Consider the following 27,005-nt stretch of genomic DNA (forward strand, 5'->3'; position numbering starts at 1 on the left):
AATTTCCAAAAGTATTCCAATCGCACACTCCAATAGTAATCTTAATTCCAAATTTCACTATTCCAGCTCTATCCGATCACTTAAATTCATATTGTACCAAATTTGGTACCATTTAGTACTTTTCGTACCCAAAAGTACGAATTTCCAAAATACTTCTATCCTACACCCCGACAGTAATCCTAATTATAAATTTCAGGATTACAGCTCCATCCGTTCCCCCAAATCCAAATTGCACCTTATTTGGTACTATTTAGTACCTTTCGTACCCATATGTACGAACTTCGAAAACTACCTCCATATCTCTAACCTACACTACCAACAGTAATAGTAATTCACAAATTTCAGAATTCCAACTTAATCGGTTCGCCCTAATTCAAATTGTACCAAATTTAGTACCATTTAGTACTATTCGTACACATGAGTGCACATTTTCAAAACCACCTCCTTGTATCAACTCATCTTCCCAACCTTGATTTGCATTCCAAATTTCAAGATTTTAGCTCTATCCGTTCACGTAATACCAAATAGTACTAAATTTAGTAACTTTTAGTACTTTTCGTACACTTATAGTTCGAATTTCCAAAAACCATTTGGTACACCTTTCTAACTCTCCATCAGTGAACCTCATTCCAAATTTCAGAATTCTAGCTCTTCGCGTTTGCCTAATACAAAGGGTACCATATTTAGTACCTTTTAGTACAGTTCTAGTTCGAATTTCCAAAAATCCAGCCTTATCTGACACCTTCGGACCAAGAGTGACCCTCACCCAAAATTTCAAGATTCTAGCTTTAGCCGTTTAGTCTGGGCGTTGATTATCAGTCAGTCAGTCAGTCAGTGAGTCAGTGAATCAGTGAGTCAGTGAGTCATCATTACTGAACTCTTTTATAAGTATAGATTTTGGTATTGCAACACAAAGGGAATTTTTAAATATTTTTTCTTTATAAGGGAATAAAACCCCCATAACTTTTGGGCGCAGCATCCAATTTTGTGAACGCGAACATATTTGAAACCACGATTTTTTTCTTAACCCATGTAACAAAAATCGTGAATGTGCTTGTCAAAATTTTTTTAATATTTTTCTCGATGGAATTGTAAAGGAAATTTGAATTTTACCATATATATTATAAGCGACAAATTATTTTTTAGTTTTAAGTGCATTTCTAAATAAAACACTGAAACTTAATTTTTTTAAATTATTTTTTATTTTTAACTTTTTAGTAAATACATTTTTTGACCACTGAGATCCCCAAATGCCGAATTACAGTCCATTTGAGCAGAAAATGTAGATAAAATGCTTGAAATTGCGTGGTACAGTTATATGGATGCTATATTAAACCTTGACCTGCGTCCACAATTTTTAGTGATGAAGTTCCTGGACTATTGAGAACTCCAAATGCCAAGTTACAGCAAATTCGGGCTAAAAATGAAGACAAAATCCTCAAAATACCAGAAGTCGGGTGTTACCGTTATATGGAGGCTATAGGAAAAAATGGACCCATATTGGTTTTGGTTTCATATTCATGTATTGTCATCTAAATCTGAAAAATGTGCAAAGTGTTAGTTCGATTGGTCAACTGCAACCGTGCTAAAAATCAGTCACCAGATTTTAAAAGGGGGTCAAGTTAGACACCGTAAAAACACTGTAAGAATGGACCAATATTAGTTTTGATTTCATATTCATGTATTGTCATCCAAATCTGAAAATTGTGCAAAGTTTAAGTAAGATTGGTCACCTGCAACTGCGTGAAAAACGAGTTACCAGATTTGAAAAGCAAAATACCGGAAATCGGGTGGTACCGTTATATGAGGGCTATACGAAACTATGGACCCATATTTGTTTTGATTTCATATTCATGTATTGTCATCTAAATCTGAAAAGTGTGCAAAGTTTTAGTTCGATTGGTCAACTGCAACCGTGTTAAAAATCAGTTACCAAATTTGAAAAGGGGGTCAAGTTAGACACCGTAAAAACACTGTAAGAATGGACCAATATTAGTTTTGATTTCATATTCATGTATTGTCATCCAAATCTAAAAAGTGTGCAAATTTTAAGTTCGATTGGTAAACTGCAACTATGTTAAAAATGAGTTACCAGATTTGAAAAGCAAATTAGATAAAACACTGTAAAAAAGTGTAAAAATGGACCAATATTGGTTTTGATTTCATATTCGGGTATTGTCATCCAAATCTGAGAAGTGTGCAAAGTATTAGTTCGATTGGTCAACTGCAACCGTGTTAAAAATGAGTTACCAGATTTGAACTAAACACACACCAAGGCAAGTTAAAAAAAAAAACACTTTAAAAAAAAACAAGTAAGAACAGACTATAGTCGGACGGGGCCGACCATGTGATACCCTATACCACTATCCCTGTGCACTAGCTTTCCGGGCTAGCTGTTATAAGATGTGCATTAGAAATTTTACCAATTTTCACACAAAAGTTTTGATCAATTTAACCCGCTAAATATTATCCGATCATACCGTTGACTTGCACGCTACTTCTTCATCTCAAACCAAAACTACGTTTAAAATTTCGCGCCGATCGGACTATTATTGCGACCTACAGAACGGCTACAAAATCGAGCAAAAATTTTGTTTTTGGTCCATTTCATCCCTTTAACATTTCACGATCATCGCCAAAAACTAATCAGTTCTATTCTGGTCCAAACCCGACCTCCATACTAAATTTCGTGACAATCGGTCCATAATTGCGGCCTCTAGCTTGATTACAATTTTTAATGGACGGACAGACGGACGGACGGACGGACGGACACACATCGCTAAATCGCTTTATCTCGTCGAGATATGAAGTTTGGTATACCACATGAGGGGTCTACGACGAATATTTCGCGGCGTTACATGAATTTTTGGGAAAACAAACTTATTATACCCTTTTCCACATTGTGGTATAGGGTATAATTAACTGCCAAAGTCAAAATTTCGATTTTAACGAAAAAAATTGTCTGTTTTTTTTTTTGTCAGGCAACATTTTTTTTAAAAAACTGTCTCGCTTAATTGCAAGCCTTTTATTTATTAAATAAGCTCACCATGTGAAGATTGGTCAATTCGGTTTCGAGCTATCGTTGGCACCGACTTCAAAAATGCCATTTCGAGAAAAACGCGTTTAAAGTATCTATGCTACATACAAATCTCAAGAAATTTTTCCCATCTTGAATTTTTTTGCGGCATACTCCACACTACCTGTACTTCAAAATAAGCTAATATTTTTTTTTTTTTTTTTTTAAAGTGACAAGTAGATGTAGTCCCTTAGGTACCGCTATAAAACAGCATTCAGAAGATGATAGTTTTTCCTGTGGTTTTCTAGTTTGCATTAATGCAGCAAGGTAAAGCTGGGTACACATTGCCAGTTTTGAATGACAGATTAGCTCAAACATCGCTTGCTTGACAGTGTGACCGCCCATGTTTGTCGGTACACGTACATTTGGTTGATGGGCAGTCGAAAATCGACAAAAAATTTCATTAAAGAGGACATGGGTCGGAAGTATTATATCTCGAAAAATTTTCACGGAAGATTTTCATTCATTAACAATCCTACATGAAAATTTTCAGCTGATGTAAATCCAAGATGAAAATACATCTATTCCAGATATGTGCCTAAATAAAGCCAATCCGTCTCGAAATTGTTTAAAAACATTAAAAAAGCTCATGAAATCGAGTTTGGAATATTGTTTTCCTTAAAGACTTTCGTGAAATTCTGGTCAAAATATAGTTATCGTGTTTTATTTCATGCAATTCGGGATTACGTGAAAAATCGTCATTTTGGACCATAAAATCGTCAAATCGTCATTTTTCAATTTTAGGCCAAAAAAATCGTCAAAATGACGATAAATCGTCAAATTCGGCAACACTGGTGAGAGCCCGCATTGTCATGATGCAGAATGATTTGTCTTCTCTTGTTCGTTTTTCGAATTTCTCAGGAGACTTCAGGCAAAGAAATTATAATATACCACTCAGAATTAACCGACCTATATTTCTTAAGCCGTATAGCAGAGAAGTGCACAAGTAGCTGATTTTGACACTCATAAGCCACATGCTGAAAAACAAGCGTATGTGCGGCTTGCTACTCTAAAAAATAAATGCAAGTGTTGCTTGCCATTCTCAAAATATGTACGAGTGTGGCTAGCCACTCAAAAAATAAGTCATTTAAAAATAGGTATTTTTTGACACTTGCGTATGCTTTGCCAAGTAGTTTTAAATACGCAATAACAATTTCTGTCTTACTTTTTTGCTCCTTGCACATCAAGTATTGTTTTCAACCCTTGTAATTCAACCGATTGTCTCGTGCTCTCCGAGAGAATGAGAGCTAAGATCACTGATTTTCAAACGTTAAAAGAACATGCAAAAACACACATAACATTCCAAGCAAATGAAGAAAAGCATACACAAACGAAACAACAACAAATAAAATTACAATTGTTTATTTTTTGTGTGTGTGCTTCCACTTGATAAGTCACTTGGCAAACTACCTACGATTGCGAGTTTTGTAACAGTGCAAAATATGATGAATACTTGTTTTACTTATTACGCACAAGCAACGGTCTTGATGCGTCGCAAGTATTTTTGGTGGTGGTGGAAAAATTACCGAGTGCGAGAAAACACATGCGTTAAAATAGCAAAAGGCCCAAAAAACTTGTGCGTGCTCAATTGGCTTACGGGGGCAAGTAACTCATTGATGATCTCTGCCGTATAGTCGCCACACGGTCAGTTTTTCTGAAGAAACAAGCAACCTTTTGTTTCGAAGTGCTTGTTATATGAACAACTTTCGTTTGTTTTGCCTCGCTTTCGAAGACCCAAACGGCCGATTCCTGCTTTGTTTCAGGCTCCTAAGCATAATTCATAGATTTGTCATCTGTGACGATCTTATAAACTTCGATTGAAGCACTGCGATCAATTTTATGCACAATTTCTTTGAACCAATCAACAGCAACCGTTTTTTGAGCGATTATCAAATTCTGCTGTATCTAACGAGAAAAATCCATTCTTGCGGCCAGGTGTTTATGCAATATCAAATGTTAGTTGGTGGAAGAAATGCCCAAGGATGCCTCTATCTCACGGTATATAACATGGCGATCCCGCATCATCCATTCATGCACGGCATACATTTTTCTGGCACAACGACCGATTTTGGGCGACCCTAACGACCTTCGTTTTTTGGCGAGTGGCGACCACGTTTGAATTCATTAAACAAGTTTTTCATAGCCCTATAGGATGGCCCTTTATCGACATACAAAGATTTAATTTGGTCGATACACTCTAGCGGTGATTATCCACGTCGAAAGTTGTGAAAAATTCTTGGACGAAAATGTTCATAAGTAAATTCCATTTTTTTTTTCAAAGTGATTTTTTTCAAGTCACTGTAAACAATGCATAACATGGTCGTACGACAAAGTGTCCGGAGTAAGTCTAGGCTAAAAACTGTCAAACTATCCAAAAAAAATTTCAAATGGCGCCTGGTAATACGCGATGTTGCCTAGGCCAGGTAGTTTTCGTGCAGCCCTCGTATGGTGCAATCGATGAAAATATTTTACCAGTCCTTTGTTGTGGCTGTAAAACTAATTCTACAAAAAAGTGAAAATAGGATCAGATTTCGATATAGCTATATTGGGCCCAAAATATCTAAAATCGAAATATCGAAGCTATATCAAAATGAGATCCTATTTTCACATTTTTGTAGGATTCGTTTTTTTAGCCACAACAATGAATTTTAGAGAATTTTCGTGAAAATGCACGTTTGGCCCCATACACATTACTATGGAAACAAAGATCCCTCTGCACACTGGTCCCAACCTGCGCCAAAAATCGAAAAATCGATATCAGCGACTCTCTGCGACAATTCAGCAAATTGTCTCTCAACATATTATATTTCAATATTCCAGCACTGTTTTTGTTATTTATAACGGTATTTAAAAAAAACAAAACGGAAGAAGTTGACATTTACGTATTAGCTCTTAAAAACTTTAACAAAGCAAGTTATATAAAACACTGTAAAAACATCAGTAAGGTTGTGACTTCTTACAAGGCATGTAATTCAAAATTGAAAGGATAAAATAATTTTTTCGAAATGGAGTTTTAGTACAAGATTTTCTAATTACTTTTACATAAAAGTTTGTACACATTATTCGCATAAAATGTGCTGGAAATCACATTTTTTATAATACTTTTTTGTGGTTTTGTTTTTCCAAGTCCTAAAAATTGAAGTTGAGTTTTACTAACTTCGCCATCCTTTGCCACTATCCAAATTTTTTGAAGAATGTTCGAAATAGTGTCAAGTTTACAAAAAATTTGGTTCCAGCTGCATATTTTGTGCATTTCCGTGAGTGACATTAAAAATACTGACGATGCCTCTGGTTGTTTCAGTGAATATGCCGTATTACTGTATTCTTAGTTTCTTCTTTGTTTTGTGTTTTAATTGTTTGTTTTATTTTTTTTTTTCTTAAAGATTTATACATTTTTCCTTTAGGAGCTACTTATGAGAGTATTTTTTACATTTGTATATTTTTTTTTTGATATATGGTAATATTCAAAAATGTTTTACAATCGTTGAAGTTGAGTTTCACCATTTAATAAGTCGCGAACTGTTAATATATTTTATAAAATATGAATATATTTATATGAACTGAAGTGTTTTAGCCACGATCTTATAATATGGACCATAACAAATAATTTTCGTGGAAGCTGCGTTGGTGGTAATATAAAAAAATGGGTAAAAATGTGTTGAAGTTAGCAAGCTTTTTTGTGTTTTTTCTTGATTTCTGGTCAAACGAGGGAAAATTCAGACCTGAGCTCAAAGAAAGGATTGAAGAATACCCCTTGGGCAACATGATGCTAATGAGTGACTTCTCGATATATACAGTGCATCCCTCTTAAATCGATGCTGACATTTTGAAGTTTTGAAATCGGGGTTTTTTGAATTTTTCTTATAATTGGAGGGCGCAACCAGATAATGACCTAATCTATTTATTGGATTGTAGAACTCGTGATTCCACGTCGTTTGATGTATATCCAGTGTTGCCGAATTTGCTGATTTATCGTCATTTTGACGATTTTTTGGCCCAAAATTGAAAAATGACGATTTGACGATTTTATGGTCCAAAATGACGATTTTTTACCTAAGCCAGAAATGCATGAAATAAAAGACGATAACTACATTTGACCAAAGTTTCACGAAAGATTTTAAGGAAAGCAATGTTCCAACTCGATTTTTGAGCTTTTTAATGTTTTATAGCAATTTCCAGACGGCTATATTTTTAGTCACATATCTGGCATATCTAGGCACAGGAATTTTATAGTTTTTGCCCCACATTCAAATTACATGAGCTGAAAATTTTCGTTTAGTTTTGGTAATGAATAAAAATCTTCCTTAAAAAGTTTTCGAGATAAAATATTACTTATATATATTTTGTTATAAAAAATATGAGCCCAGCTTCTTTATTAACTTCCTACAAATGCCCTCTTTAAGTTGTCAGCCAGTTTTTAATGAAAATTTTTATCGATTTTCGACTGACCAACAACCAAAATGTACGTGTACGGACAAATATGGACAGGTACACTGTCAAGCAAGCGATATTTGAGCTAAGCTACCATTTAAAATGACAATGTGTACCCAGCTTTACCATACTGCATTGCTTCAAGCTCGATAACCATAGGAAAACTATCATCTTCTGAAAGCTGTATTTATAGCAGTATTTAAGTGATGTTGGGTTAGATTTATTGCTGTGGATTGTATATCTTATGTTGTCAGTCTCATTCACAAAAATAGCAGCGAAAAATCGCATTAAACGGTAACCAAACCGAGTTTTGGACCATGTTGACGATTTTTTGACGATTTTTCAAATATTGTTGACGATTTGACGATTTTTTTGACGATTTCTGATCAAAAACTGTCGGCAACGCTGTGTATATCTCATGAGTGTGCTCCCCACAGCTCCCTAGTAATAGCAGTCCAAAGTCGAATTTTTGGTGCGTAATTTTTCTTTAAAAACCTATTTTTTGGCTACAAAATTTACAACTATGACTCAGGTACCCTTGAACCCCGCGTGATTTTAGTTTTTATGCGCGCCGGATTCACTGAGCCCTACCGCGATCGAATCCATCCACTAAAACCGCTGATATAGATACCCTGAAAATAGGAAAATAAGCAAAATTTTATTTTGACTAATCCGCATACTTAACCGCGATTGCCCTTAAATTTTTTTACATAAATGGAATCCTTTATACACGATTATAATATTTGTCAAAAAGGTGTGTCATGAAATTCAGAGATTCGGGAGTAGTATTCGTATTTAACCAAAAATAGAATCAGGTAGCACATCCGCGGTTCTTGACGAATCTGTATAAAATTTGTCTTATTGACGTATTTTTAACAGGGGGTCACTGAAATCGGATGCGCCTTTTAATCATATGAACATCGCGTTATTTTTACCCACATGAAGCATTTTGGTGTAGTAAGATGCAACTGATGGCACACTTTTGCGGTTAAATGAAACATGGAAAATGCAAACATATTGACAGAGATGCACTCGCTCTATGCGAAAAGCACATGCGCCTCAACTGATTTTAACTATTTCGCGCGTTATACGGTTTTTAACTTTTATGTTTTTTCTTTGATTGTTATATCAATATCACTCTTTATTTCCTAATTCTATTGCTTATCACACTATGCAAATATACTTTCACGATGATAAACTATTTTCCTTGAAGAGGTTTTAGCAAAATAATTCAGGTTTTGTTAGGAAATTTAGCGAAATAGTAGAATAACTCCAAAAAATTGTGTCAAATTTTTCGTATTAAACCAAAAAATATATTCTTGAAATAATGTTCCAACAATAAACTTTTGTCTTTTGTTGTAGCTGCAATATGCAATTTAAAATCCTAATCAATAAAATTTTGGTCTCACATTTTTCTGGACATTGTCAAGATTCTGTACGTATTTTTAGTTTATTTTTTAGAGATTTTTATGGACTCTGGGTAAGAATAAATAAAATTTACTCCAAGATTCCTTCATTATTTTTTGATTTTCCGCGAAAATGAAAATAAATTTAGCTAATATTTAGGCGTCTACGGATAGATATTAAATGTTGTTACCGATTTATATATACATTTTGGTATTGCAACACAAAGGGAATTTTTAAATATTTTTTCTTTATAAGGGAATAAAACCCCCCATAACTTTTGGGCGCAGCATCCAATTTTGTGAACGCGAACATATTAGAAACCACGATTTTTTTCTTAACCCATGTAACAAAAATCGTGAATGTGCTTGTCAAAATTTTTTTCTCGATGGAATTGTAAAGGAAATTTGAATTTTACCATATGTATGATGCTACATAAAAAATGAAAAACAAGTAAAAATTAAAAGTTCGGTCGCACCGAACTTTATTATATCCCCTAGGAAATATTCTGACCTCAAATGGAATAATTTGTTTCCTTTTCTGTCCACGATACCAGTCGGAGACGTTTTTTAACCACTAAGAACTTCAAATAGCAAATTACAACCAATTCGAACCGAAAATGTAGATAAAAACCTCAAAATAACTGAAATAGGGAGGGCTATACCGAAACCTGGAGCAAAGACTACAATTTTTGGCGCAGAAGGTTTTTGATCATTGAGAACTCCAAATGGCAAATTACAACCACTTTGGGCCGAAATACCTGAAATCGGGAGGTATCGTAATATGAGAGCTATACCGAAACCTGGACCCAAGACCACAACTTTTGGCGCAGAAGGTTTTTGACCATTGGGAACCCCAAATATCAAAGTACAGCCAATTGGGGCCGAAAATGTAGATAAAAGCTTCAAAATACCTGAAATCGGGTGGTACCGCTACATTGGGGCTATAGGAAAAACTGGACCCATATTGATGATTTTTTTGGCTAAAGTATTTTTTACTTATTTTTAGCATATACTGAAAAAATCAGATTGATCCGACTATTATAAATATTTTTGTCGCATCTTCCCATACAAGTGGGACCACTGTGCTCTGTTGGCAAGGGTTAACGCTAAATATATTTAGCATTGTTTAGCTGGATCAAATGGAAAAAAATTCTAGGGTATAGGCGATTCAAAAAAACTTTGTCGTTTTTTGGGCCGCCATAATAAGCATTTCTACCTTATGATTTTGGACCTGACCAGATTGTTTCGTAATAACGGTGCGGTCTATTCAGCATGTAAGAATATCTATCTCATGGAGATACTGGGGAGGGTCATGAGATCAGGATCCCTTTGTACACTCGGTTTCTCGGTTTCCTGTCGTAGCAGGATTTAACATTAGAATTACAAATGAAATAATTCGAATTACAAAAAGGATAATTCGAATATCCAATGGAATAATACGAATTACAAATAGAAAAAATCGAATTACAAACGTAATTACAATTGAAATGTTTCGAATTGCAAATGGTATTCACGAATTACAAATAAAATGTTACGAATTACAAATGGAATTCTCGAATTACAACTGAAATGATTCGAATTACATCTAAAAAATGTGTAGTCTGCAACACATTGGGGGCTATTTTGAACGAAAATTCCTCTTGAGTTTTGACTTTCCGCCGTTTCAACTTAAGGGAGAAAGTGAAAAACTCACGGGGAATTTTTGTTCAGAATAGCCCAAATTATGTTGACTTGTCCTCGTTGAAAGTAGTAACGCTTAGATGTTGTTTAAGTATGTTCTCGGGACATTTTGAAATATATACGATATTGTCCTTGTGTTCCCCACTACTACAGTATGTTTGCTTCATTGCGAAAATTCAAAATGGCTCAGATAAGGCCCAAAAACTATCTAAAATCAGTGTGATCACTAGACATCGGACTTTTGCATGTTTTTTATCTCTTATCCGTTTGGATTCAAATTTTGGATCTAGGTGTTTTAGGGGTAAATTTTTAGATATTTGGGGTCATATCAAAAACATGCAAAATATGTATATGCAAACAAGCATATGCGCACCAGTAGAGCCCAACTTGTATTATCGTAAAGATCAAAGCGATTTAATAAATAGCAGCACTTAAACAGAATTTTTCCGAGATTTTGTGAGGAAGGTACGCCAATCAGTTGACGTATATAGTTTCGAACCTGATCTATGTCTCGTAGAAATATTACGATGATAACTCTCGAAGGAAGTAACCAATGTGGTCCATACTTTAGGCCAAATCGGTTACTGCCTTCGAGAGTTATCGAGACAAGTTTTAAACTTTTGTGGGGGAGGTACCGATATGGCTTATCTTCAAACTTAAATTAAGTTCGGACAAAATATTACCATGGCCAAATTTTTGACGGAATCAGCAGATCCGTTGGAGAGTTATCGTGCGCTCCAACCACTACATATGGGGTATTTTACACCTGTCTGGCTATTTTCTCAGGAAGTATGGACATGCACCTGCATGCGGGCAGAGAATACATGTTTTTGTTTTTATTTCATTTTTCGTAATACAGAAGCCTTCGTGGCCAGATAATGTATTACATAGTAAATATACCTGATAACGTAACTAAAGTAATCTCACGATTAGTGGTATCGGCTCCCCAGCCATATTTCCTTTACAGACTATATTTTGTATTATAGCATAAATGGCCCATTAGCAAGAGATGCATTAAAATTACATACATATAATAATAGAAAAATCCTAGTTTGAGGAAAAGTAGCGACTCAATTTCAAACGAAAAGCATTATTAGTATGCGAAAAAACACGTAATATAAGAGGAAGATAGTTCCAAGACCTTGCAATGCGTACAACAGAAGAATTTTTATAATAACAGTTATGAATCAGAGGAATATTAATTTGTATGTTCCTAATTGAGTGAGAAAACGTAAATAAATTACACAACGAATGAGGCGAACCAGATTTAATAGTTTTGTAAAAAAAAACAAAATATTCCTCAAGTCTACATATGTATCTACTAAACGAAGAGCCTAGAAATCTTAATACAAACCAAGATATATGCTCCCGAATTCGAACATTGTAGACAAATCTTACTATTGTGTTCAGAATGTGCTGTAATTTAGTAAGATTCTGCTCAGTTGTACCAGATATGATCTCAACTGCGTATAATATATGTGGCATTAAAAGTGCATGGGCAAACATATCGTGTAAAGTACCCATAAGTATTACTGAATTCGAGATAATAAAGCCAATCCCTCGAAAAACGTCACTAGGTACGCCTTAGGGCGAAAATTGAAAAAATAAATTCTTTGTAAATAAATGTATCTAGTACTTTTAAAAGCAGTACTATAAATTTATGTTGAGTTTTACGAATGTTGGGAGTATTTGAGAGACTCCGTATTTTTTAAAAAATACACCTTTATATGGGGCTATACCTAAACGTGGACCTATATTGAAATTTTTTTGCGAGGATGTATTTTGTTCACTGAAAACTCACAATGCGGAAATTCAACCAAATCAATTGGAAAATGTGTCTAAATTCATCAAAATACGAAAAATCGGGCCGTACCTTTATAAGGGGGCTATACCTGAATGTGGACCTACATCCACTCAATTTTTTTCTATCATCTCGCCTCGTTGTAAATCTATGTTTAAAATTTCGAGGCGGTAGCTCGATTACTATTTTTGGCACTCCTTTCCATACTAGTGGGACCACAGTGGATCGGACCGCCTCTTAATTGTTTGTGATGTCAAAATGTGTTGTGCTAGTTTTAAAAAGATTTTTTGTTTAATAGATGAAATTCTTTAAAGTATATTTGGACGATCTATGTCGCGTAGAAATATTACGATGTACAAAGTATGGACCAGAGTGAACGAAAAAATGATTAAAGAATAGTATTGAGTCTTCTTTGGGCCTACAAAACTTTCCCCCGGAAATGTGTCAGTGCTGGTTCATGTTTTGGATTACCCCTCATAGAACGGTACAGCCCAATTTTTCAGGGTTTTAGCTACATTATCATATAGAAAAAGAAGTAATTTAATACATATTTAGTCCTCTTTGGGCCTACTAAACTTCTATCCAGAAATTTGTCAGTACTGGTCCATGTTTTATGTAGCCAACTAGAACGGTACCTCCCGATTTTAGGGGTTTTCAGGATTATAGCCGTACAATCCTACAGAAATGGCTGAAATTTAATATTTCGTCTTCCATCGGGCTATAATAACTCTTCCCCCTAATTTGTCCATACATTTCCACGTTTTGATATAGCCACTGACATTTATGACAATTTCGAACAGTCAACTTTGCATATATATAAAGTCCTACTTGTGCACCTTAATCATCTTCTTTATATTTTGTGAAACGGTTTTATGTATTGGCAATAACACTGTGTAACAGTGAAAATGCAAACAACTTCTAGTGGGCATTTTCTGAAAGTACATATTAAGACTACAAAACCCCTAGTAGGGTTTCGTGTTTTTAGATCGGCTTTGGATTTGATGGCCACATCTATACCGGGCTAAAACGACCTTTTTTCAATTGGTCCGTGCTTTATCTCAGAAACTAATAAGAATTTTTCTTTACGGTCTTCAGCAATATTGTAGTCCTAAAATAATAGAACGTATATTTCAGACAGACGAACTACGAAAAACCGGATATAGCGCATCAAAAATGATCAAATATAGAAAAAATTACATAATTTCCTGAATTATGGTCACTAGCTGCCAAACTATTGAGGGTTGTACCAAGTAGCCTTTCGCAAACATTTTCTAAATAATGTCCTCAGCAGTTCTTCAGAACATTCTGAAACTGTAAAACATTTATTTCATGTTGATTAGGCGGAATTTCATATCATACTTTCTACAAAAGATATTTCAAACAACGTTCACACAGTCTGTTTATTCTCTTATTTGAAATTTCAATGTCTTGTTGATATATTTATCAAATTGGCGTTGAACAATATGATAGAAACAACGCCATAGAGGAATTTTACAACAATAATATGTTCCGAAGAGTTGTGTATTACATTCCAGCGAATATTTTCCCAAAGATAGCATTAAGAAAATTTTTACAGTTTTGGAGATACGCTGCGAAATATATACAAATCGTGGACATTTTAGATATATTATAAAATTTGGGGCAATAAATGAGGTTATTCGTGTTCAGTATGTTTCAAAATACATTCTTCTTGTTCGTTTCTACAAGTTTGCTGCGCATGTCATGGAAAGATTTATATTGGTTTCAAAGATATAGCCCCGATTTTCTTTAAAAAGTCAATATTTAGCCATATAACAATCTGGTTTAGATTGTTTATGGAAACACACAAGTGAGAATTGATGTAGACTGCCGGACAGACAAGTTGTCTCATTGTGATCTTATCTGATAGTTACCATAACTTGTTAGAATGGAGACCACTCCTTGTGATCTTATCTGATGGTTATGTAACGCGTTAGAATGTAGATCACAAACTGAGCGATTTTATTGAATTTTGTTATAGCCTAAGTACTAATCGTGAGAAGAAATAGTAGGGCGTTAATAGTTTACAGTTGCATAAAATAGTATATCGAAAGTAGTAAATAATGAGTTGTATTACAAGAGTAGTAGAATAAATTATTTACATAGTTGCATTCTGTCAGTTAACTTTAAAATACAATGAACCAATCACAATGGGAAATTGGAATATTTACAAACTCACAATGACAAAGGTGCAAAACTATGAAAATTGTTACTATTGAAATGTAGAGGGTATTAAAGTGTATTTATTTAAATATGGATTGCTTCAGTCTCCCCCTCTGATGCTGAAAGCGTCCCGATGAAGCATCAGAAATTACGGATTGTTGAACTTCTATTGTAACCTGCATCAGGATTGTTGCTTCTGCTTAGGATGGACTGCATCTTGAACATTCGTTGTTGAAACTGCTATTGTGCCAATAAGATGTAGTAACTGCATGAAGATGGCGTTGAAGACTTTCTGCGGAACCTCCCCCTGGAGTAAAGGTGACTAACTAACGGTAGAGGTGGATGTATTTTGTCTCCCCCTGGAGTAAAACTGCATCGTACACGTACATTGTTGTCATCAACCTTCTTCTTCTCAACATGGTTCGCGGTTCATTTTGCATGAGTAAAGATGAATAACTGACAGCAGAGGTGGATGTATGTTTACCTCACCCTGGAGTAAAACTCACACATCGTACACGTACATAGTTGATTCATCAAGCTTCTTTTCCAACAGGCATTTTCTTCTTGTGGGTCATCTTTGGATACGAATGCGGCAACTGATCGTTCCAAGAGTTACGCTGTGCTATTGAATTTGTTGTTGTTGTCCTCGGCTATTACTCACAGATTATGGTTGGTGTGGTCGCGATACATGGCCACGAGTTGGGCGCCATTATAACAATCTGGTTTCGACACAAGCGACGATTGATGTTGACTGCCGGAGGAGCACTTTGTCTCATTGTGATCTTATCTGGTAGTTACCATAACGTGTTAGAATGGAGACCACTCCTTGTGATCTTATCTGATGGTTATGTAACGCGTTAGAATGTAGATCACAAACTGAGCGATTTTATTGAATTTTGTTCTAGCCTAAGTACTAATCGTGAGAAGAAATAGTAGGGCGTTAATAGTTTACAGTTGCATAAAATAGTATATCGAAAGTAGTAAATAATGAGTTGTATTACAAGAGTAGTAGAATAAATTATTTACATAGTTGCATTCTGTCAGTTAACTTTAAAATACAATGAATCAATCACAATGGGAAATTGGAATATTTACAAGCTCACAATGACAAAGGTGCAAAACTATGAAAATTGTTACTATTGAAATGTAGAGGGTATTAAAGTGTATTTATTGAAATATGGATTGCTTCAGCCATGTTTAGATAGGGCCATAAACTTCGAACCCGATCTAAAGGGTTGTTTACACCATCTATCAATGTCGTATGAGATGTCAAATTTTCTACCTGCGAATGTTGTACACATAGTGTGACCACTATGAACATTTTCATCTATCAAAATGATTTGGCAACTCATATGTACATTTTTCATTTAGGGAGCGCTCTATTTGATACGGCATTCTCGTATGTAAACATAAATTTATCAGCTGTTTTCTGGCATTCTCAAAAAAAAAAATTGAAAAACAAAATCTTTTAAAAAAGAAAATGGAAAGTTATGTATATTTAAATATTTAGAAAAGTAAATAAAGGGTGTTATTTACAGATCGATTGGTCGAAAGAAGCAGTCTTGGAAATTATTGCTTTGTGGCAAAAACATGAATGCCTCTATAACCCTAAAAACCTATTCTACCACAACAAACATGGTAGATATTCATTTTCCTTCAACCAAAATTAAAATTTGCCCAAATTTGCAACTCAACAATAAATGTAAACAATGACAAAAACAGCTGCTTTTATATTTATAGGTTATGTCATACGAAAATAACACTTGTAGGTATGAACGCACAAATTGAAAGTTGTATGGATGACGTTAATTTTGACAAACATAGAGAATGTCGAATGGTTGAAAGAAATGACATCTCATATGACATTGATATATGGTGTAAACAGCCCTTAACAAAACAAAATCCAAAGAGGGTTTCTGTCTATTGCGTCTGTACTTTCATAAAAACGGCATCTGAAATTGTTTGCACAAAATTACCTTGAAAATGTTGCACAGTGTAATTCACCATGATTACTTTTTAAATTTCATGTTTTTTTTTTTTTAAGTTTTCAAGGGAAGATTTTTTTTATTTGCTGACAGAGAAGACTTAATATACAAACTTAAACTTGTTTGAAATGTAACCTTTTTAATCCATAATTTTTTTACTATTCGAAAAATCGAACACTAAATACGACGAAATGGGTGAAACAGAGACATCACGCATTCTTAGGGTATTCCGATTCAAATCGTCTTTTGAATAACGACATTACGTTATAAACAATGTCGTCTTAAGCGATTTCGTGTGTACGTTAAATTACATATTATTAACATATTCTAGTTATGCTATATGCATCTGCTAAGAAATTACTATGCTCGAACCACAAGAGGATGTGCATCCAATTTCATGTGAACGAAAACTCTCGAAGGGAGCAATCGATTTGGTCCAAAATGTGCACATCGTATTACAATATTTCAGCAAGTCGGATATAGTCCATATAAATCCAGTCCTTCGGGTACCTCCTATTCAATTTTTTTTAATTAACGTTTTCTCTCTAAATTGGGCGCAATTTAGCATTAAGTGTTCGTAGTGATCAAAAGACTTCTCCACTAATAGTTGCGGACATAGATCCACGTTTTGGTATAGCCCCAAAACAACGATACCGCCAAAGTTCAAGCAATTGGTTTATGCAGTGGTCAAAAAAATTCACCTAAAATTGTGGGCACAGTACTTTCATAACAAAAACAAAATGCATAAATAAAGGTTTTAAAATTTTGTATGTAAAAAATATACACATCACCAAAAAAAAAAGAAAAAAAAACTTGCCCCCCCCTAGATTTGATCCTGGCTACGCCCTTGGCCAGGCCAACAAGTTCAGGACTAAGATACCACAGATGGTTCATCATTTTGTTATTTTCTTTTTCTCACATTTGTTTCTCAATGTTGTAATAGATTTTCAATGAGGTCTAGGTCTTGTTTTGAATCTGAATCTAAAGGACCATCTGTCCCGAAAAGAATGAAGCTTGGCTTCAAGAAAATCCTAACCATGACATTGTCATTGCTGCTGGAATCATGTAAGGTGTCCGATAGGAACAGTACTCGTATCATTTCGGCTACAGTGGAAGCTCTCGGAGAGGATCCCAACAAATATAAGATCTCTAGAAGATTTATCCGTGAACAGCGAAGAATAAACCGAAAAATACACGAAACAACTTCGAGAAAGGCTGAATCCAAACAAATGTATGTTTGGGACCGGTTGCAAACAAATACGAATATATGTTTGCAACATTTTGTAACATTCCTTAATTTTATTTGTTTGGGATTTTTGTCGAAGAGGGTAACAACAGGGCTCTCGGGGCTGCGAAATGCTGTTTTATAATAAAGAGCTGTGTGTATGGTGTAGTAGAAGACGCAGAAGCGAAGACGGGAGGGTAAAAAAGTTTGGTGGTGTGTGCCAAACGCGTGTATTTCTTGCGTTGTTGCTGTTGCAATTTTTTTTCAACATGCAGTAATTTTTTTCTGCTTCTTTTACTTAACCAACCTAGCATGCGAAGAGGAAAAGAAAAAAATGAATTATTATTGTTTATTATATAATAAACAAGATAGTGTTTATATAGATATAATATAGGATACTTTGGGTAAACATCATTTATAGGTTGAAAAGGAATAGAGACAATAGATTGAGTTTTATACAAAATATAGTGAAACGATATTCAGAAATAGTTTTTAGATCCAAAACAAGACCATTGAAGATTTATTGACCCCATTGCAGATTTATTGAAATACGAAAGGCATTCAAAAACAAACATTAAGTCCGAATTTCCAGGAGGCGCAAAGGATGGGAAACAACTTGAAAGTTGTGAACGACATAGCAGAGCAAGGAGTCGAGTTCATCACCAAATAGTCATCTGTGCCCAGATGGCTCCAATACCAGATTATATCAGTCCCTTGAATACATTTAAATAAGAACAAAATGTAAAATACATTTCCAAAAATTGATAATATAGGATGAAAAATTGGGTTTTTCACGATAGACTCCAATTTTGCCCCAAGGCGTTTTTCGGGACACTGGCTTTGTTATATATTGAATTCAGTAAAACGTATTTTGTTTTGGATCGTGAAATGAACATAGTGGCTTTTAATTTAATGCAAATAGTTTTAACCAGGTAAACCATTCCAGAGATATGGGTCGCCGAAGTCCGAAAACCTTATGTGAGGCACGTCGATCTATACCGACAAATTTCTGACGGAAAGTTCTTACACTCAAAAAAGACTAAATACCAAATATTGACTCTCTATCTCTAAAAGTGCGAGCGGTATCTTGATTTCAACAGACAGACGGACAGGCGGACATGGTTAAATCGACATAGAATTTTATGCTGCTCGTCTCCGACGAGTATTTGGATGTGTTACAAACGGAATGACAAATTTAATTTTGCCCTCCATATGGTGGAGGGTATAAAAATGGTATTGCAATATACATATACATTTGTATACCCTACACCACACTGTTGTAAGGGGTCTCAATAACACAAAAATCTGCTGAAGAAATCGGCGCTAAACCGCAAACAATCTTAATTTAGAACACTTTGAAGATTTTTCCATCTTTAGTTGACAATTTTACGACTTTTATGACGATTTTGCGGCCAAAACTATTGGCATATTTTGTGCATATGCAAATATGCAACAAAAATATTGAATTCATTTTTCTTTGAAACGGATTTTGGTCCAATCAGAATTTTCGTATCTTTATTATTAACAAATATGCCAAATCCGATGTTTAGTGATCACCATCATAGGTGGCGTGTTTATTTCTGAGGAGAGCAGCTATGTTTGCTTTCATCATCATTGAATGTCTATGAGGAGAAGCATATTCATATTTAAGACTTGCAATTTCCTAAAATTTTACCAAAAAATTTGCAGGAAGCGAGTACTTATTCCTTAAAATATACACATATTTTATTACATCTTTATATTTCGTGTAATTAATTTTTATTATTCCCTTTCCAGACCTCAAGGGAGATGATAACCCTAGAAAATCCACGTTCTAGTCACTGTCCGGTCATACGTCCCGGACCTGCATTGGGTTGCAATTTCTGTTGGAATACCATTGATGGTCATGGTAGAATTTTGCGACGCAAAACCAAATATCATTGTCCAGAATGTCAAACGAATTTATGCATTGTGCCATGTTTTCAAGAATATCACGAACGTCTTAATAACGAACAGGAAAGTGCAGCAGCAAATACAACAAATACTAATAGTAGCACGGCCAAAAATTCAACAAGTTCCAGCTCATCTGGTGGTAGCAGTAATCCAACAACTGAAGGTCCGGCAAGTGGTAGAAATAGTTCACATAGTAGTAATGTGTCAACGGGCACAACTGGAAGCAGACATTATACAAAAACGGAAACGTTTTAGTTGATTTTTGAATAATATTTGTAATTGTTAAATAATTATATACAAAAAAAAAAACTATTTGTAACGCCAATATGTCAAATGGATTGTGTATAATATTATTATACAATCAATATAATCCCCACGACAGCACAGAAAAACCCAAACAAAGGATGAGCACGAATTCATTGGAAGCAAGTATTTGTTTTTTAAATAAAATAAAATTTTACTTAACAAATAAAATGCGTAAAGATCGGCCAACTAGTAATGGCAATTTTAAATGACTGCCTTCTATCTAATCTTTGCAGTTTAATATCTTTGTAAAATGTTTGCAACATCAGATGCGTCATGGCTTATTCGAATTGCAACAAATACCATGCTGTAAATTATGAAAGTAGCTCTCAATTTTATTTGCTGTTTAAAACTTAATATATATTTTACTAATGGCCTGTTCCCTTACTTTATAAAGTGGTAAAAGTCGTAAAAATTGTAAAAGTCGTAAACGATTTTCATATAAATTTTGTGTACGGGAACGCAAAATGTGTAAAAGTGGTATAAATTGTAAAAACTTTTTAGTTCTGGAACAGAGCTAAAGTTGTGTTGAATCTACTAACAAAATCTAACAATTTTGATACACAACTTAATAAAAATTTTTGTACAGGAAATGAAAAAACATTTACCCCATGTTTATATTATGGCCTTTTGCAGAGTTAACCTTCTTTGTGAGGATTTATTTGAAATATAAGCAATGGAACTGACATTTGAAAACCCAGTGGCTTTGTTAAATCCGGTTATATATAAATGTACTATTACGCACGAAACTCCCAGAAGGTACAAGAGGTGACTTATTTCATATCGAAAACCCAGACCTATTTGAGGTCATTAATATAAGATCTTGAACAGAGTACAACATAGCTAATAGAGAAGTTTCATAAAGTTTGTACATGGGTATACAAAATACTACAAACGAGGCAATAAATTGAAAGCATTTTTCCAATGTAATTTTATGTACATACCAAACTTACCTACAAACATTTGTCAACGTAGCCAACGCGATGATGTGGTAAGCATGAACCTGTGTTTCAACTCCTGAATAAAATATTTATTTTAGTATTTTGACTATTAACAAGTAAAATAGTATCAGTCGGCTTTGTCGAGAGAGATATACGATCTGTCCGTGTGAACGGACAAAATTTGAAAATGTAAAAAAATACGATTTCGGGAGGGACCTCCCCCTGTCTACGTCGGTACCATATTCGAAGTCTTTCTAGCATTCGCAGAAATATTACGATATGCAATGTTTCAACTAACGCACTATCCAGGTCGAGAGTTGTCTTGCGAACCAGCCACTACATCCCCGTAACGATTTTTCACAACTTTCGGGCTGTAATAGTTGTAATAGGCGCCCCCGATTAAAGCCTGTTGCAAAAAAATCAAAAAGATTCGAAAGGAAGAATTATGCTGCACATTTCCGAAAGTATTTGTGGAAGGTACAATCAATATAGTTTATATTGGAATCTGGTTTATGTCTAGTTGAAATATTAATGCTCACCATTTTAGCGAAATTTTTTGAAATTTTGAAGGGATGTAGCCGAGGGAGAGGACTGATATGGTCCATCTTCGAACTTGATCTATGTTTGGACAAAATATTGCGGATGCCAAATTTTGGACTGAATCAGTTGATCGGTTCAAAAATGGTCGTGCGCTCCAGCCATTCAGATGACGTACGTGGCTAAATTGACTCCAAATTTGTGATTTCGGGCAAACTTACATGAGGTCTGAAACCATTATTTCGATAAGGCACATTTTGGTCAGCCTAATGGCTAAGGGTATAAAAACTCAAAGGTGGGGTTTATAACCGGAGGAAATTGGAAAATTTGAAACGTAACAGACTTTGGAAAAACTTAGCTATCACAAGGCAGTGCTCCGAATTGATATTCACACATCGGATAGACCACACAAATTTGCGTCAATCACAAACGAAAACGTAGGATAATTAGTCCCCCGAAAAATTGTTGGCTGCTGCTAAGAGATACCGCCACGACATAGACGTTGATAAAGCTTATAGCGTCAGATCAGGTTAATTAATTTTTAGGTTACTATTCGGCAACGCACATATTAAGCGTAGGCTTAACACAGCGCCATTTTGCAAACTTATTTTTTAAAGCCCGTAGGCGTAGTCTCTACATGGAAATTTATGTCTTCACGATAAGCCGTCCGCAGAGGAACTCCAATCACAGCATTGTTTCTAATTCATTCATTGATATGATGGTAACAGCCAATATAACTTGTGTGTGTCTAGATGTTTGAATAAGTACAATTTTAATGTCATGTGCAGGGCAGCAGATATGGCCTCTCCGAAAGTGTGACGTATATGAGATATATTTCCGACGTATAATACATAGGCTTCCAATTGTAGAATGATTGCGATATCATATCAATGAAATATCAGCTCCTCAGTGAAGCAAAACGAAACAAATCCGGTCTCAAAGAATACACAACAAACCTCTTGGTGGCGTTCCTTGAATGCTTCTTGCCAAAAATAGTACACATAGGTCACCCATAATGTAAGAAGTACTCGTAAGGTGTTTGCATGAATTACAACAACTAACCATTTTACAATAACAACAATGTTTTATGAAAACTGAAAAATTTAATACTCTTTGGGTTTGAATTAGCTCTATACATAATAGCTTTGTTCCAGAACTAAAAAGTTTTTAAATTTGTTACCACTTTTAGGCCATGTTTATATTATAGCCTTTTGCAGGGTTAACCTTCTTAATGAGGATTTATTTGACGTATACACAAGGGAGTTGACATTTGAAAGCCAGTTATAAATCCGGTTATATATAAACGTACTAATACAGAGCTTTCCCCAAATCCCCGTTCCAGTACACAAAAAAAGGTGTAAAATGTTCACTTCTCTTTAAACAAGAAATGGCGCTGAATGACGCTCTCTTTAAAAACTATTTACACGACAAATTTGGGCGTTTAAAAAATAGTACATGGTTGCCGACTTCTGATTTGACTTTTGATTTTGCAAACGGAATTGTATTTTATTTTCTTTTTTAAATTTGCCAATTTAAAACACTCTAAAAACACTTAGGGCCATTATTACATGTGTTCTTTTACTATCTGATGGATTTGAAAACGCAAAATAATCCAATTTTAAGGCATTAAAAATATAATTTTTATATTGAAAGTTAATTCCAAGAAGCTCCTCATCACTTAACTTTAAGTTTACCGGAACGCTATAAAGGTACCGTTCTATGGGGGCTACATTAAGGCATGTACCGACAAATTTCTGGAGGAAAGTTTTATACCCCCAACGAAGACTAAATACGACATTTCAGCCATTTCGGTGGATTATTTTGGCCACAACCTTCAAAATACCGAAAATCCGGAGGTACCGTTCTATGGGGGCTATATGAAGGCGTGGACCTATATCGACAAATTTCTGGGGGAAAGTTTTAAACCTCCAACGAAGACACAGAACCAAATTTCAGCCATTTCGGAGTGATAATTAAAAATACCGAAATTCGGATGGTAGCGTTCTATGGGGGCTATATCAAAACGTGAACCGATATAGCCCATTTGCAATACCAAACATTCTAAGAGTAATAGAAACTTCTGTACTAAATTACAAAGCTCTATCTTAGAAATTGCAAGCTGTATCTTGATTTCAACAGACGGACGGTCGGACATGGTTATATCCACTTACAATTTTACCCTGATCAAGAATATAAATACTTTATATAGGGTCTCTGATGAATATTTCGATGTGTTACAAACGGAATGACAAATTTTATTCTACCCTCCATATTATAGTGGAGGGTATAAAAATAGCGTTATAACGTGTTGTGGAGTTCCAGTCAGATATATGTCCTCTTAGTGTATTTTGTAATGCCAATTCGATATACTTAAATCTGACTTAAGATTTTAGACATGATGCCCACCAGTGCTCTCGGGAATAATTTTCCAATGTAGGTCATTGGTTTAAGATTATTCAGTATTAATATCAGCTGCCATATAGTGCCAGACTTTAAATGGTGGGTCGCAGACTATAGCTGGCCCAAAATATAACTCTGTTATCTGACTACGTCAAGGTAAAAAATTCTTCTTCCAAATATGACTTACGTGGGCGATACGTGCCTTCCAGGAAGAACGCTATAAGATCAATATTAAAAATTTTATAAAATTTCAGAAAAAAAGTTGGTGTATTTAACCCGCTAAATTGGTTGGTTTTTATGGTGTTGTGGAGATTGTTTTGTTTCCCCATGCATATTTTTGCATCATAAGATACTCGGTACTTTTGTTCATTACATTTTTTATTAACAGCAAGAATAAAGCAATTCATACCGTATACTGCCTACAGAAGGGAAGGAACAATCTTCACAGCAGCACATAGCTGTAACCAGCGCATTAGCTTGATATTTACACGGGAAATATTTTTGGCCACTTTCTCCATACAAGTAGATCCACTGTGGAACGTTTATTGATATGAAATTCATCTATCCTTATTACAACTTTTTTTGGAATGAAATTTATCAAAATTGTGATGAAAAAACTTTTGAATATATGAGGAAAAGTCAAAATTTTTTAGTTTCCATGAAGCCAAGGTTTGCACTATTACAATACGCGAACTATTGTAGTTTACCAGTAACTATGACTATTGCTGGATTATTTTAGATGTTTTTGTACAAAACTCAAAAATTTAGCAAACAAATTTAATTTACGTGGTAGTTACGACCGCGTAAAGGAAAAGACATAGGTAAAAACACGTTGAAGCTAAACAGGTTTTTTACATTGCTATTCGATTTCTGATTAAACCATTCAAATGACGGACATCTGTCCAAAGTAAAAGTAGGAGAATACAAAATGAAGATTACACTTCTAATGTATCACTTTCCAAAATTTCCACTGCATTCACCTTTTATGGATGCTGACATTTTGAAGCCGGATTTCAGGTGTTTTTTGTATTTTTTATGTAACTGGGACGCGCATTCGGATATTTCGAAGAACCAATTATAGGATTAAAGAACTCGCGATTTCGCATAATCTGATATGTATATTGAGTATGTAGCCCACACAGCAGCAGAGTAATCTACTGCCAAAAGCCAAAATTTAGTGTGATATTTTTTCTAAAAAACCTATTTTTTGGGTACAGTATTTACAATATCGTTTTGAGTGTGCTGGTACCCCGCGATATTTTAGTTTTTCGACGATCCGGATCATATGAATCACAGATCATAAAAATCCATCTACTAGAACGGCGGAAATGGCTACTGCAAAAATTGAAAAATTTGCGAAAAATGTTTTTCAAAATATCGCTGACTAATTCGCGTTTTATGTGGATCGTTTCCATTTCAATGAAGAAAGTGAATCATCACTCGCGTTTGTGCGAAAACAGCGGTTTGAAAAATTTAGTGGCATGGGAGCTGTATCCGATTTATCCAAAAAATACTGTGTGATGCTACATCCACGGTTCTTGATGGATTTTATTGAAATGTGTTTAGATCGATGTATTTTTTCACGGTTGATAGTGAAAACGGATGCGCATAAAAAGTGTATGCACTTTGTGCAAAATATAAGTGTTATACAGTTTGTTGCACACTAAACTGCAGACGATGCTACATCTTAGCGGCCAAAGTAAATCCTGGCAAATGTGTACAAATTAAAAGAGAAGAATTCGCTGTATTGGTAAATCGCATGCGCATCAAGTGATTTTGAGGATTTCGCGATTTACACGCATTTCAAAATGAACATTACCCGATACAATTTTATTTCAAGATTATACCCCCATTTGAAGGAACCCAACATTTATTTGAAAGATATCCATATCTTCTGCTAGATGTTAGCGTGTTTTCGAGAAGTGATTAGAATAAAAAATGTGATTTATTGCGTGAAATTTAACTAAAATAGAAGAAAAACTCCGATCTATTTTTCTTACATTTTGTTCAACTAACTCACAAAATAAATTTTAATAAATATTTTCTCTTACAAAAATTTTATAAATTTCCTCAATATATTTTTTGTTTTTTGCTATAATATGCAAACCGCTAAACGGATTTGTATAGTTTTGGTTTCATTTGAATCTTCGCGATGTTTAGATTACGTACATATTTTTTATATATTTTTCAGATGCATAAACAGCTTGAATTTTATTAGAACAAGTTGTAAACTACCAATTGTTTTGAATGTTTTCCTAATTTCCGCGAAAATTTACAACTTTTTCACTAAAGTTATGGAACCTCAGTAAACATATAGTATGTAGGGAGCCCCTAATTAAGAGACTTTCTCAATATAATGATTAGAGTCTTTTAAAGATTTTTTTCTTTTTATCAGAATTGAAACCGCCATAACTTTTGCGCGCAACAACCAAAATTAGTATCTCGAACAGATTTAAGAATGGGATGTTTTTCCCAATCTATGTACCAAAAATCTTTCATGTAGCTTAAAAAAAAATTTTTAATTTTTTTTTTATGGAAAACTAAAAAATTTTGTCTTTTCTTCATATACAGAAGCTGACTCTGTAAAGAAAACTTGTTCTCCCTATTTTAGTTTCTTGGTTGTTTGGCAAAATTGATACCGATATTTCCTTGGTATGTAATGCAAATAGAGATTTCATTTCTTTGGTGACTTATAGTGAAATTTAGTGGAGAACATTTTTGTCTTTGACGCCGTTCTTCTAAAATGATACTTTGTATCACAATTTTGCCAAAACCCACATGAAGTACGACCTTAACCCTAAAATGTGTTTATAATTTTGCATATTTCTGGAGTTTAGGTAAGATATAGAGTTTTGGTGTATTCCAGGACCTATAGTAAAAATTTATGGCGAACAAATTTGTAGAATATATTAATCTGATACGATCACATTTTATAGGAAAAGGGACCAAAAGACCCTCTAATGGCCGTCTGATGTTTAAAAAATATGAAAAATTAAACCAGCGACCCGAAAAACATCAGAACATTTTTAGAGTTTTGGCCAGGTTTTTCGTAAAATTGGCCACTGTGCATGGGTACAATAATCTAGAATGTAGGACAGGTTCGAAAA

The 27,005-nt window shown here is 34.6% G+C and overlaps 1 protein-coding gene across 11 annotated transcripts in view; it reads left to right on the forward strand.

The window, feature by feature from the left end:
* BtbVII (BTB-protein-VII) overlaps positions 1-20,623 on the forward strand; it is a 76,823-nt gene extending 56,200 nt beyond the window's left edge. For 7 of the 11 annotated variants that reach the window (XM_073982058.1, XM_073982059.1, XM_073982057.1 and 4 more), the window contains one exon: positions 19,562-20,623. In XM_073982058.1, the coding sequence (XP_073838159.1) occupies positions 19,562-19,972 (411 nt within the window). In that variant the 3' untranslated portion in view covers positions 19,973-20,623. The remainder of the gene's footprint in view (positions 1-19,561) is intronic. The other 4 variants (XR_012412423.1, XR_012412421.1, XR_012412424.1 and 1 more) reach the window with 1 other exon arrangement.
* Positions 20,624-27,005: the final 6,382 nt, after the last annotated feature.

The sequence above is a fragment of the Musca autumnalis genome, unplaced genomic scaffold (genome assembly GCF_047663935.1).
Source record: "Musca autumnalis isolate F117 unplaced genomic scaffold, ASM4766393v1 scaffold_4, whole genome shotgun sequence".
NCBI lineage: Eukaryota > Metazoa > Arthropoda > Insecta > Diptera > Muscidae > Musca > Musca autumnalis.